The sequence below is a fragment of the Pagrus major genome, chromosome 16, assembly GCF_040436345.1.
Source record: "Pagrus major chromosome 16, Pma_NU_1.0".
Classification (NCBI taxonomy): domain Eukaryota; kingdom Metazoa; phylum Chordata; class Actinopteri; order Spariformes; family Sparidae; genus Pagrus; species Pagrus major.
This window is the reverse complement of record NC_133230.1, coordinates 10,265,035-10,278,855: the sequence shown is the minus strand read 5'-3', so window position 1 is coordinate 10,278,855 and position 13,821 is coordinate 10,265,035. Positions and strand designations below refer to the sequence as shown.

Sequence of the window (13,821 nt, the reverse complement as noted above, 5' to 3'; positions counted from 1 at the left end):
AACTAAACTGTGATCCATTATAGTTTTGTGAAAATTAATGAAATTTGTGCATTATTTTCTAAATCATTGCTCAATGTGAGACCTATGTCGTCAGTCTTTCAATGTATTTTCTACTCATTGTGACAAACCTTGCTATAAAATTATAAAAATATTCTGCCTATTGCTCATACTATTTTCTATGTATTCCATGAACATTTTCACGTTTTATCATCAATAAAGGTATGTTATTGTCACAATTTGGAATGTCACACCAAATGATATAGTGTCACACCAAATGATATAGTGTCACACCATGTCGCCATGTGTCAATGCAAACCATGTATTAACCTACCTATCACTCATATGGCAGGAAATATTCAACCACACATACCTGCTGGAAGGTAATATTCAAATTTTATTAATTGATTTGATACAAGTACACAAGTAAAACAAACATTTTTATAACATATGAACCATGACTAATGAATAATGAATGATGTGAACCATTGTAAGCAATCTGTATTATTGACCTCAGAAAGAACAGTACCCATCTTCGTACAGAGTAGCTGAGTGGATGAATAAATACATCAAATCATCTAGACTTTATTGTACATAAGCCAGTCAAATTTGGAGAGAGTAGCAAACCGACTGCCTTGCTGAGGTTGTGATATGCCACAAACAACTTCCTGATCTTGATAGTAAATGCAGTCTCGCCTATTTGGCCAGAGAAAACCATTTGTGTCTCCAAGTTGTTTCATGCAGTTTATCTGCAGCCCCTCCATACTTATGTCAACAATCTGTCCCACATATGGTTTTCCCTCATACTTAATTAAGACAAACTGTCCTTTTGTGTATCCTTCTTCATCTGAACAGGTGTCTGTATCCTCAGCTTGGGCCTCTCCAATTGATGCACTTGATTGGGCACGTGCATACAGCACCTGAGTAGAAGAGCTTCAAAAGGAGAGATTTATATGTCAGTGACACGATTGTCTGCAGTGATTGCAATAACTAGCTTCTACTCCATAAAATGGGGTTTACCCAATTTACAAATGTGTGTAGGGCTTATACTTGTACTGTCACAGTACACAGATAGACAAATAGATAAATACAGAAAAGATGACAGGAAGTTATTCATTATTTAACAAGACAGCTAACTATTGGTCGGGTTTTTGCTCGCTGTCTAAATCCCAGTCCAAGTTTTTACCTCTCACGTGAGTCACGATGTAATGATATCATGAGAAGAAACAAAGTGGGGCTAATAGAGCTAGTTAAACCCAGAATTTCCATCCTGGGAAGTTAGAAATTAGATGAGAAAATGCTATAATATTTAGTATTTAACTCGCCTTATTAATAATTTTGACAGTCATTAATTGTTTAAATTACAACCTGCTGTTTTAATAGTATTGACAAAGTCATTTAAAGAAATTATAATCGGGGGTTTTTCTGCCCTCTTGTGGTCAAACAGCCGAACTACTCCGCCCCGCTAGCGTCAAGTCAGACAGAATTACACGGCATAACTTCCGGTGAGCACTTTCCACAATAAAACCGTTACAGATGACAGATGTGAGATGAGGCTTCCTGACTGTAATTTAGGATGATCACAGCTGTTCTGATTGTAGTGGTCAAACAGTAAAACTGCTCCGCTACCTTCACACAGTGATGTAATGGTAACACGAGAGGCCTCAAACTGGGGTAATTATGGTTTAAACCCAGAATTTAAGGCACATTATCTATTACTTAAAGTTTGTAGCTGCTGTAAGGAGGTAAGTAAGCTGAACACAGCCGACATTTGAAGTTGAAAACGCTATAATGTTTGTTAATTAACCTGCAAGTTAATAGGTTTGACATTAATAATTAATCAAGTAATAATTGGGGGGATTTTCTGCCCTCTAGCGGTCACACGGGAGAACTACGCCGCTTCGCTAGCGTCAAGGCAGACACAATTACACAGTAAGTTTTCCGGTAATCCTTTCAAAATAAAACGTTTACGGCGGTTAGACACGAGTTTAAGCCGTTATGCTGTTACAGCTGTTATTGTTACGTTTGTATCATGTCGCTAAGATCACCCTGCAGGAGACACGGGGTTTTTTCACCTCGGCTCGGCTCGGTTTTGTCCTAAACGTAAAGACCCGGGTGAACGCACTAAATTCCGCGGCGCGAAGTGATGACGTATGTCTACCGCCTACTATGCCGGCTAACTTCCGGTTTAGCGCCCGGCTAACTAGAAGGGGGATAAAATAATTTAGTCGTGCGGCTCTTTTAGACTTTCCAAATGTTATTGGACGGAATGGCTTAAATTATGATAGTGAAACGAGTCATTTCGCGGGGGTTGTGACCCTCACAATAGTTTATCCACCGTTTTACAGACGCTAAGCTAACTCTTAGTTCTGGTTTTTGCTAGTTAAATCTTCACCCAAGTTCTCACGTGAGTCAAAATGTAATGACACAACGAGAGTCAACAAACTGGGGCTAATTTTCAGATATACAAACCCAGAATTAAGAGCTATTGACACAGTACTTATTTAATAAATATAGCTGTAACTTCTATTGGTTTTTTTCTAGCTCACTTCCATTGAAAATCATGTCCACGGTTTTCTGGCGCCCTCTGGTGGATGAATAGAAAACCACAACAACACGGGATAATAAAAACATCATGGCGGCTGCCACAAGGCTCATATCAAGGTTGACACTGGTCACTGGTAAGTTCATATATAACCATTTATCATTCAGTGTGTATAATCAGATAAATACGGAGACACGTCTCTACTGCAGCTTCTCTCTCCTCGTTGTTTTCTTCAACGTGTCTGTCAGGTTTCCCAGTTGAACCAGCTAATGTTAGCTCGCAAAGTACGACGGACTTTTGATCTTCAGTAACTCTGTGGACGTTTGGTGAAGTACATTAACTGCGATATGTTTTTCTACTTACTTTAATAACTAGTTTGCGAGCCCTTATCTGTGACATAAGATCGTAGCACCTGGCTCAGGGCTGATTAACTTTGTCTATTTCCTGTAAACAAAGTGAAACAAAGTGTAAAGTGTTTCTGAGATCAAATCTTCAAATGTCTTGTTTTGTCCAACCAATAGTCCAAAACCCAAAGATATTCAACATTTAATCAAAAGAGAAAGCTCTTCATTGACTTTTTATTTTTATGTCATGTCATTAGTAAAATGATTCATCGATTACCAAAACAGTTGCTGATTAATTTTCCTGCAGTTGACCAACTGATTATAGTAATTTCAGCTCTAATATAGGCGATAAAGCCTCATTTGTCTCTACACTAACAGTGGAAGCTTGTGCTCTTTAGGATGCAAAAGATTCATTCACTTGTGTTTTGGTTACTGAGTGAGTTTGCAGGGAGGCAGAATGATAACAGAGTACAGTACAGAAGACACAACAAAGATTGGCGTCATTAAAATAATAAAACAGTGAACATGCAAGACTCCATGAGAACAAAGACTGAAGCAAAGGTGTGTTTGAGTGCAAAATGGAGTTTATTACACACACATGCCTGAACCTCTGGGCTAATCACCTCCTGAAGGTCTCTCTTCCCTCTGAAGCCGTGAACACTCATAAATTCATGAGCCAAGCAACAGTGTGTCCTGCTGTCCTGCTCAGGTATGACTTCATGCTGCTTTTCTCCCCACCCAGGAGGAGGCAGTGGGATTGGACGGTCGGTGTGTCAGCGCTTCGCCTCTGAGGGCGCCTCCGTGGTGGTCGCTGACATCAGCGAGGAGTCAGCCAATGAGACCCTGGGGAGTCTGTCGAGTGACTTCAGGGGACAGGGTCACATGGCGGCTGTTGTGGATGTGTCGTCAAAAGAGAGCGTAAAGAAGCTGGTCACGAGTATACAGGTGTGTGTGGCACAGACAGAAAACACCCCAACACACACACACTCAGTCCATTACTGTCATAAAGTGCAACGTTTTCAGAGAAATACATACTTTTCTCTCTGTTGAATACACGATACAATGCTGCAGGGACTGTTACATGTTTTCTGTTTTCCTCTCTTTCTGTTCTGTTTACAGTGAATCTCCTCCTCTCCCTCTGCAGACTCGTTACTTTCAGCCTCCCTCAGTGTGTGTGAACGCAGCAGGCATCACACAGGACAACTTCTTGCTCAACATGGAGGAGGAGCAGTTTGACAAAGTCCTCCAGGTCAACCTGAAGGTGCGTAGCCTTGACGTCCTGTTGCATAAAGTGAGATCAGTGAGTTATTCAGCCATCTTTAGGCCCAATGCTGATTTTCCAGTATCACAACGCTGACTCACTTTTAACCGGGGTAGATCACCACAGTAACCTATGTTGTAGTCATTCCTACAGGAGCCTGACAGGGACAAAAGTACTGTCTTTACAATTAAGTGAAAATGCTTGAGTGCAATAGATGTTATTTATTAGCTGTTTTTCTATTTCAACTCTGGTTTTTACAGAAGTGAGAAGCAACAAAGTACAAATACTTCCTTACTGTACTTTACAAAAGGATTACAATATTCCCTGTATATTACAACAAGACAACCGCCCTGCTTCAATCTGAATCTGTCTTTCTGTAAATGAAGACCGGAGAACAGAACCAAGTGAAGTTATTTATTAAATTATCTTTTCTCTCCCAGGGTTCATTCTTGGTCACTCAGGCTGTCGCTCAGGCTCTAGTTGCCTGTGGAGCACCCAAAGGATCCATCGTGACTGTTGGCAGCATCGTGGGAAAGGTGAGAAACCAGTAACATATTGTGTTTTTCTACAGTGTTAATAATTATCTGAAGAGTTAAAGTTTTTATCCAGAATGGCACAACAGATTTAATTTAGTAAAATCAGCAGTTTTAACCTTTCTGATCAACACTTTCCAGACCTTAAGATACAAGAATAAAGAACATATTTTTATTCTAAATCATAACATGGATGCTAAAGTTAGTTTAAAAGCCTGGTAGATGACTTGTTCAGTGCTCTGTGAACGTATCTGGAGGATTTGGACTTTGGCTGTTTGATGAAAATCCTACAGCACCGAATCCACTGCATGTTTGTGTCTGTGTGGTTGATGTTTGTAGGTGGGAAACATTGGACAGGCAAATTACGCCTCCTCCAAAGCTGGAGTGGAGGGTTTAACCAGGACGGCTGCCAAAGAGCTCAGCAGGTGAGAAGAGCCTGAAACAGCAGTAAAACATCATATCACACACAGAGGATTCAGTTTAATGTATTGGTTTCCTTCTCTTTCTCTCCAGGTTTGGGATTCGTTGTAATTGTGTGCTTCCAGGTTTCATATTGACTCCGATGACGGATAAAGTTCCAGAGAAAGTTATTAGCAAGGTACCACACACACACACACACACACACAGTGCAGACAGACAGACAGATTTAGAAACACTTTATCTATCAGGAGTGAAACCACGTGTCAGCTCTAAACTGCTGTTAATATAACTGATGAAGGGCTGTCGTGATCTTCTCACCACTAAATACTGTTTTTAAAATGATGTGCATTCAAACAAGGTTCAAATACCAACAAATTATTATTTCAGCCAGGAAGGCATCATGGAAATGATGTGAATTAAAGTCAAAATAAAATGTAAATGTTTCATTTTTACAGGCTACATTACAGTAAACTACAGAAGCCCTTAATGGTTTTTGGTCGAACATATTTTTCTCCATTTTCCTGTGATAATGAGTTAAGTTTTAATTGTTTTCATGAGATCACATGTAATTTATGTAATTATTGTTGGAAGAATTTCTTTAATTTTTTTTTTATCAAGATCTCGAGAAAACGAGCTGAAATAACGAGTTAAATGAATCACTTATCACAAGTAAACAAAAGGGAGTTCTCTTTAATTTCTTATAATTCAATTTTTATTGGATCAGCAGTGCCATGACAGCAGGCATACCTTTAACTCTAATCTGGAAATGTCAGATCAAGGAGTTAAATAAAAAAAAATTATAAAAACGTTCATACACCCAAAACCACTCTGATGAATCTACTACTCTCCAGTGAAACAACAGAGTCGTCCTCCCTAGTTTAAATCTGTCATGTTTTTTCAGATGACGTCTCTGGTGCCTCTTGGAAGAATGGGTGAGCCAGCAGGTCAGTGAAGACGCATGTTTAACACCTTTACGCCAAATTAAAAAAGATCTTCCTGGTGCACGAAAACACTTGGAAATGTTACTTCATCACTTCTCCACACCTTTGATCCTTGTTGTCTCCCGTCAGTTTTTTGTCCTCTACAGTAAAATTAAGGGGACGGAGCTGGATTGTACCTATGTGAGTCTGACATGCTCAGTTTCCAACACTTCCTCACACTTGTGCTTCTTTTTGTCGTCTTGCTGTCGTCCTCCAGAGGTCGCTGATGTCTGTGCCTTTCTCGCTTCTGATGACTCTCGATACATCACAGGAGCCAGAATTGAAGTGACAGGTACAGCGATTGATTCGACTCTGACAGCAGCTTCTGTAAAAACACACATTTAATCTGATGTATTCTCATCATAAGGTGGATATTTGTTTCTCTAAAAGTGACATGTCCCCCTCAGCTGAACTTTTATTAACCTGCATACAAATATGTTTTGTAAAATCTTTAAAAGTTCAACTCAAGTTATGTCTCTGTCTTTGCCAGGTGGACTTTTCATTGGATAGATGAGCTGTCCGTCACACTGATGAAGACCACTGAAAGGCCAGTTCCTTCATAATTAGTTTGTTAAACTTATTCTACTTTTATCAACTCTTCAGTCATGAGTACTGTCGATTATATTTTATAAATCTGGTTGTAAAAATGTACTATACAGTGTAAAGCCACTTTCTGTGCCAATAAATACCTGTTTGTCATATTTATACACAGAATGTTGTGTTTTATTTTGCATTAAAACTATTTTCCTTCACCCTTCAGATGTTTGTAGAGCCCTGCGCTATAATGCAGTTTTCTTTCCTCAACTCATCCTTGTCTGGACGGCAGGTGGAATTTGAACCAGACACTGTTTGAGGTGTGTAAGGGCTTTTTAAACACTATTGTAAGTTCACTCTTCATCTTTAGAGGCTACAGGTGCTTAACTCACTGAGCCACTGAGCTCATCTGCTGTGTGCCATGTTCACTAAGCCTTTCAAAATGTAATCTAATTTGTTGGCTTTTACTAAGATGTGGAAAGGGTTCAACAAATCTGTTTTCATGCAGACTCAGCTGGCGTTTCTTGCTGTGCTACCGATGCTTTTAAAAAATAAAACCAAAACAACAACAACAAAAACCCGAATCAGATTTTAAAGTCATGACCATAGGAGTTTCTGTTTTTCAAAACGAGCTGTTGTTAGTGGAGGCTGGTGCTCACAACATAGCTAGTTTTGGAGGCAGGTCCCACAACCCCAAAGATTATGCATCAAAATATTCCTCTGAGCCACAAATTGGAAACATCAGTTTAGTTTGTAATGTGTTGAATTTCTAAATAGTTTTAGATTTTAGAGTGGTGAAGGAAAAGGATTCATCACTGCCATAAAAACCCACATTTTTAAACACCAACAGATGCCAAAATACATGTTTAAACAATTTCCTGCAAATTATGGCTGTTAGAGCTGCAGCTGCCAGTGTAAAGATCACAGCCAGTATCTCCTAAATAGACGTCTGTGAAAGTGTATTTTTTTCCTTTGCACTGAAAGTAACCAAATATAAACTAGAGTTTTGAAGTAGTTTATCAAGATTGATTACTTGAACTGCACAAAGAAATTAAAATTAAGTCACAAACTACCTGAGAGTAACTTACACAGTCTGAATGGTTTAATGAACTGATCCAAAGTCAGTTGTTTTAACTTGATGAATTATCCACGGCGGAAGAAACTCCAAATGACCACAAGATGTCGCTGTTTTGCCGCGTAGTGACAATAACATGAATTGTGTGGCCACTAGAAATAAAAAAAAATTAAGAGATGAATACATGTTTGTACAAAACTGTACAGATTTAATCTAAAAAAAAAGAAAGCTATCAAAAATATGAATTAACTGATAATTGCTCCTCTCTAATCAGACCGACAAGAGCATAAACACTCCGTTATTCTGTAAAATAAGTTTAGCTGTGTTTAGCCACCAATACCTGAGCTACTCATTGTGTTTAAATCCAAAGAATCCAAACAAAACTGAATTAAAACCCACTTCAGAAGTGGAAGGTAGCATGCTAGCTGCTAACACTGACGGTGCACCTGCCTAACTGGTCGGAGTAGCCACAACAACTTGTAAGTTCAGTTCCTGCCGTCACAATAACTTCACCTGACTGAAATGAATTATTTAATAATGCAAACAAATGATCAAAAATCCACCAGGTAGCCATGTTTTTTACATGTGAGTTGTTAACTTCAAACAGAAATACAAGAACTCAACACAAGGTGATTACTGTTTGTCTGTGAAAACCCTGATTATAAAATACCTGTACAGATGAGAAACAGCAGCTTCCTGTGGCCATTTGCAGAAAAAGATCTATTGATGAGGGGGGTTTGAAAGAAAAACAAGAGTCAAGCAGCTCTTTTTAAAAAGATTATATATTACAGAAACAAGAATTTAAAAAAATTACTTACACACATTATAAAATAATACTTTTTTCTCTTTTCAGCACCATATTTTTTATGTTGAAATGTTTGTCTTCAACACAATAAAAACAAGTATTTGAGGTCATTCTCTCTGGAGAATCTCAAGGTCAGATGTCTTAAGTTTTGGCTTCGGCCTTCCCGCTCCGTTTCCCTGCTATATTAAAAAAGTGACAAACAAATAAAAAAACAATAAAATCAGAAACCCTAGTATGATATCACCCCACAGCCCCCCACAGTCCCTCTCACAACCTTCCTCCCACCCGCTGTGGTCTCAGATAGAAATTTAAAAGATCAGATGATTGTGTGTCATTATTTTTTTTTATCAATTACTTAGTAAACTGATTTTCTGTGATGCATTTCAAAGCCCAGTGAAGCAATAACCTGAGCCTGAAACCAAGATACGCCAACTTAAACAGTAGCAATGACAAGGAAATGTGACAGAACTGGAGAGTCACCATTTAATCATTACAGTGGAAGCAAAATTTAACAGCACAGTACAGTTGATGAAAACACTAAAAAAAGGGATATTACAATAAAATATGGCCACAGATTCTTTGGTCCTACAAAAGAAGTTTGGACAGGGTGTGAACAGAAGCACCATTACTCAGGCTGGCATTGAGTTTAACATGTAAGTCACTCGCTCCACTTGACCTTCAAGTGTCAGCTTCAGGAAATAAATACAAATGAAATATACCACATTTGACTGGAATATTTGGTGGTCCTTGTTTTTTTTTTTTTAATCTCAAAGCACCCTGTTTGTTTTAAATAAATACAATAGAATATCACTATTTCTGTACAAATGGAATGTAATGCACATTTTCCCCAGTAAAAAGCTTTATGAAATTGTAAAAGAGACTAAAGAAAATGGAGGACTCAGAGTGAATACTAAAACTTTGGTATAATTAGCACCTTGCCACACAGTTTCTTTCAGTAAAGCATGCATTTTATTCACTGCTGGAGGGAATTTTCAATCTCATATACATATGTAAACCCTGATGTTGTTCTGTGCTTGTGTGCTGGATGGAAAAAAATAATCAAAGTACCCAGAAAGTGACTCAGCAAATACTGGACTGGTGTGTGGCAGAAACCCAGGTAGCCCGACCCATGATTTAAAGAACAATCGGCCCTTAACATGGAGGTACAATAGCATCAAGTTTAGCACAGTTTACAAAAGTAATGGCTTTTGAATTCACTGTCGCTGTTGTTGAACGTTAACAAAAACCAATTCAAAGAGAGTTCCTGCTGCTCTCGGGGCTGAGGAAAGAGCGTCCAGTTTAAAAAACAGAACGGATCTCGCGTCGCACTGGACTCCATCGTAACCTCACTGCACCAGAAAGATTTTTCAATCATCACTTTGAGCTGTGAATCACATTTTGAGACTGTTTTAATAAAACTGCAGGTTGTCATGAAAAGATTTTTTTTACAAAGAGTAGAAAATTCACTTGGTGGCAGCTTAAACACAACAAAAAACAGATCAATCTAACAGACAAAGACCCAGCTGGTATCATTTTTGCACAGTTCCCACTTTTTTTTATCCTGGATATAAACTGGTGGCTTCAATTCTTTGGTTCCTTTCAATTAAACAAGATAAGAGCTTTTTTTTTCAATGCGAGCAACATGATTGACAAGTCACTTGGACGTTCATTCATTTCTTACAAAACGAGATGACCTGATGAGTTAGCCCTCACAGAGACGCACCAAAGGTTCATGTTCGCCACAGCTGAACACATTTTCTGATCTGAGTTTGGTGTCTGCTGCTTTGATTTGAATTTCGTCCATGAGTAGGAGTTCTGGCTGGCAAGTGCAAAACGGATAAAAAACAGTTTATTCAAAGCTTTCAATCGTCAACTTTTTTATCTGAATAACTAAATGAATAAACGCCCAACAAATGCCAAAGCTGTAATTCAAAACACTTTTAAAACATACGTACATGCACCTCTTGTCAGTCATAAAAGAGTGACCGTCAACCACGTTGCTAACAGTGTAAACGTGGGATTAAAGAAATGGAAATAATGTCCGTGTGTGACCCTTTTTTGAGAGGAAGAGGAGGGAGGTAGAGCAGGTGAGATGAGTGGAAAAAAAAAAGAGAGACAGCGGGGAGGAGAGAAAAGTGAGAGGGGGATCGGAGACGGGGGGCTTCTGGCCTCAAGTCGCCGGCTTGCTCTGTTTCTCAGGCCGGCCCCTTTTCGCTGCTGGTAAAGAAAACACTGTTTTATTCCGAAGAACTCTCTCCTGGTTTTTTCTTCCTTTCTCGCGGTTGTGCACCCAAACGATGGTCTTCTCTCCGCGAGTGTTTTTTAAAATTTCTCTCCTCTTTACTTTTTTGACGTCCATTAATTGTTGGGAGGATGTTGCTTTCCCCAGGCACGTACTTGAGTGTGAGTGCGTGTTTGTCTCACAACAGCATCTGCGTGTGTAAGTGTGTGTGTCTGTGGGTTTGTGTGTGTGTGTTTCATATCATTTACAAGTTAATTTACAAATTACTGGGCATGTATGTTTAGTGTATATAAATGTGTCTCTAAGTGCATGTGTGTGCGCGTGAGTATTTGCATGTGTTGTTCTTTGCATGATGCGTGTGTGTGTTTTTTAGCCTTGGAAACAGACAGGTCCCACTTCAAAGCCAAACTGCTGGTTGCTCTCCCCAAAGTCTGACACCTTGATGTCCAACAGAGGAAGATGCTCCACCTGTGGTGTGTTGATCTCCAGGACTGTCCTGTCAAAGCCCTTACGATACTGCAGAGAGAGAGAAAGAGAGAGAGAGACGTGTCAGAAAGTGGAAAACCTAAACCTAAAAAGAGTTTAGTATTATTATTATTATAGTGCAGTATGGGGTCAATATCAAAGACGTTGAAACTGTTTTCCAGAAAGCAAAACTTCTCCAGAAAGACTCAATAAGACAGCTCAAACTCACAGAGCAGCCATCGACCAAGGCTTTGATGTAAGGGTTGGTCTCGTAGCTCAGGTCCTCATCGTTGGCCCCCCTGAGGTGCAGCGCCCTGTTGTAGCTGTTCTTGGCGCTCCGGTCGGCCCAGGCCACTGAGCGGTGGCAGTGGTAAGTGAGGTTCTGGCGGGCCTGGACGCTCAGGAGACGCAGGAAGCCCAGCTGGACCACGCCGACAGGCTCCCCGCTGGAGTCCACGTAGGAGAACTGGGAGGAGGAGGTGATAGAACGGGATTTGGGAGAAGGACAAGAAGATAATGAGGAGTGAGAGGTGGAAGAGCAAAAAGAGGGAATGCAAATAAATGGCAAGTGATGAGAATAAAGTTAAGAACTAAACTATTAATAAGAACAACAACCAGTCTTCATGTCACAGATGGTTACTAACCTTGCTACCAGCGGTGAACTGACTGTACCAGGATCCTGGAGTCTCTGCGTCCCAGGAGCTCATCTTCACCTGCCGCCAGAATGGTCCACATCAAATGTTACAGTCAGATACGTTTAGTTTTATAAGTTAAGTTTTTTTTTAAGTTAACCTTCACCAAGACTGATTAGTTCATTCCTAGCCATTACATGTTTAGTTTAATGGATTTCTTACTCACACTAAGAAGTTGGTGTTGGGAGATTTTATTTCACAGCATTGCAAGAAAAAAGTGACTGTGGTGCTGATTTGGTTGACTGACCGTGTTGATGTTCTTGCTGGGGTACAGACATGTCTCTGCTCCATTAGTGAAGTTACAGAAGACCTTGAAGGAGTCTCTGGAGCAGCCCTGGTTGGGGTCAATCCAGTACTCTCCTGCAGAGGGAGACAGAAAGACAAAGCAAATTTATGTGATGTAAATCGCAGTCCCTTATTTTTATACTGACAAGGGTACGTCTGAAGTCTGTAGATCACCACATCAGGACCAAAGTCTGATGGAGGGATCATCACTATGACTGGGTGACTAGGCAGGTCTTACCGTCTTTGAGCTCTGGCTGGCTGAGGTGCAGGTCTTGGCAGGTGCGGGCAGGGCTGTCTTGGGTGCCGAGAGGGAAACGCATGGTCTCGATCTCCTGTCGAAGTGAGTTGAGAGATCCGAAGATCTCCTCCATGCCTTCACTGCCCATCAGGAACTCAGTGCCAGCGGCGTCAGATGCAGGCATGTCAGAGTTGGTCTCGGGGAGCAGCTGGCTGGCGTCAATTGAGCGCTTGGACTTGGGACTCCTCTGGATGGGCAGGGGCTGAATGACCTCGCCTGGTGGGCCCTAGGAAGCAAGTTTACATTTTAATTAATCAACTGCCAATCAACTATGAGGTGCAATGAGTGAGCAAAAAAACCCCAACAGTATAGCACTTACAGGAGGTCCAGGAGGTCCTTGTACACCCTTTTCTCCCTTTGGACCAGCTCCTCCCTAAACACAGCAATGAGAGGAAACATTCAATATGTATAACTGCATCAGATTCAAGTCAAGTGAACAATTTAATTCATTTTTCTTGGTACAAACACTCTTAAAGTATACTCACAGAAGAACCCTTAGCTCCTTTGATACCTTGAGGACCCTGTAAAAGATATGAGGCTTTAGTTTAACGACGGTGACCATCTTCAGTGCTGTACCACTGTCATGAATTTCTTTATTCAGAAAACATCTGAGTAACTGAATCAAGAGGAAAAAGAAAATGAGATGTCATGTTGATGGGATAAAACAGCACTCACAGGCAGACCAGCAGGACCAGCAGGGCCGAGGGGTCCGGTGCCTCCAGACATTCCCTGTATTTAAACACAACACATGTCTAACATGAGACAGGTTTTCATACATTATTATCAAAATGAATGTGAATAGTGAAGGTTGAGCAGACCCTCTCTAATACATGGTCAGACTTACAGTCTCTCCTTTTGGTCCTGAGGTTCCCTGAGGCCCGGGCAGACCTCTGTCTCCCTTCTCTCCCTGCTCTCCTGGGGGTCCAATGAGACCGATAAGACCTGGATGTCCCTTCTCTCCCTTGGCACCGGGGTCTCCACGCAGACCAGGCAAACCAGGAGGTCCCTGCAGGAGGAGAAGAAGAAAAAGAAGAGGAGAGGAGGGAGACAGTGAGGAGATGGTGGAGGAGACAAGAGATAAGAAAAACAGAAGATGAAGGGAGAGATGATGAACGGGATGGGGAAAGTTAGAAGATTGAAAGAGAAAGCAGTTGGAGGAATAAACTGCTATTTGATCAAAATTAACTAAACAACTTGTTTTACTGTACATCAAAGTGCAGAGTAGATGTATACATGAAGATATAAAAACATTGCTATCTTACAATAGGTCCAGGAGGTCCTTTCTGTCCAGAAGGTCCTGGAGATCCTTGCTCACCCTGAAACAAAGTTTGTAACACATTTACCA

The 13,821-nt window shown here is 40.5% G+C and overlaps 2 protein-coding genes across 3 annotated transcripts in view; one reads left to right on the top strand and one right to left on the bottom strand.

Annotated features, from left to right (window-relative positions):
- Nucleotides 1–2,511: 2,511 nt before the first annotated feature.
- On the top strand, nucleotides 2,512–10,981 carry hsd17b8 (hydroxysteroid (17-beta) dehydrogenase 8). Of its 2 annotated transcripts, XM_073483736.1 has the most exons (10): nucleotides 2,512–2,678; nucleotides 3,629–3,831; nucleotides 4,031–4,147; nucleotides 4,588–4,683; nucleotides 5,020–5,105; nucleotides 5,194–5,278; nucleotides 6,002–6,044; nucleotides 6,298–6,372; nucleotides 6,571–6,627; nucleotides 6,841–10,981. In XM_073483736.1, exons 1-9 carry the CDS (start codon nucleotides 2,633–2,635, stop codon nucleotides 6,588–6,590), a joined length of 771 nt encoding a protein of 256 aa, XP_073339837.1. In that variant the 5' UTR covers nucleotides 2,512–2,632; the 3' UTR covers nucleotides 6,591–6,627; nucleotides 6,841–10,981. The 2 variants fall into 2 exon arrangements, with proteins under 2 accessions (XP_073339837.1, XP_073339836.1); XM_073483735.1 differs by lacking the exon at nucleotides 6,841–10,981 and having other exon boundaries at nucleotides 2,513–2,678; nucleotides 6,571–6,785.
- Nucleotides 10,982–11,011: 30 nt separating this feature from the next.
- Nucleotides 11,012–13,821, bottom strand: part of col11a2 (collagen, type XI, alpha 2) — a 42,375-nt gene continuing 39,565 nt past the window's right edge. Inside the window, exons 56-65 of the mRNA XM_073483737.1 lie at nucleotides 13,739–13,792; nucleotides 13,321–13,482; nucleotides 13,152–13,205; nucleotides 12,962–12,997; nucleotides 12,796–12,849; nucleotides 12,417–12,702; nucleotides 12,141–12,253; nucleotides 11,846–11,914; nucleotides 11,431–11,667; nucleotides 11,012–11,252 (exon numbers count right to left, since the gene is read on the bottom strand). Coding sequence (XP_073339838.1) covers nucleotides 11,106–11,252; nucleotides 11,431–11,667; nucleotides 11,846–11,914; nucleotides 12,141–12,253; nucleotides 12,417–12,702; nucleotides 12,796–12,849; nucleotides 12,962–12,997; nucleotides 13,152–13,205; nucleotides 13,321–13,482; nucleotides 13,739–13,792 — 1,212 coding nt within the window. The 3' untranslated portion in view covers nucleotides 11,012–11,105. The remainder of the gene's footprint in view (nucleotides 11,253–11,430; nucleotides 11,668–11,845; nucleotides 11,915–12,140; nucleotides 12,254–12,416; nucleotides 12,703–12,795; nucleotides 12,850–12,961; nucleotides 12,998–13,151; nucleotides 13,206–13,320; nucleotides 13,483–13,738; nucleotides 13,793–13,821) is intronic.

Excerpts from the sequence above, each read along its gene's own strand:
- hsd17b8 (XM_073483736.1), top strand. The coding sequence starts at position 2,633 with ATGGCGGCTGCCACAAGGCTCATATCAAGGTTGACACTGGTCACTG. Across the intron at positions 5,106-5,193 it reads GCTGCCAAAGAGCTCAGCAG|GTTTGGGATTCGTTGTAATT; the intron begins GTGAGAAGAGCC and ends CTTTCTCTCCAG. Across the intron at positions 6,373-6,570 it reads AGCCAGAATTGAAGTGACAG|GTGGACTTTTCATTGGATAG; the intron begins GTACAGCGATTG and ends TGTCTTTGCCAG.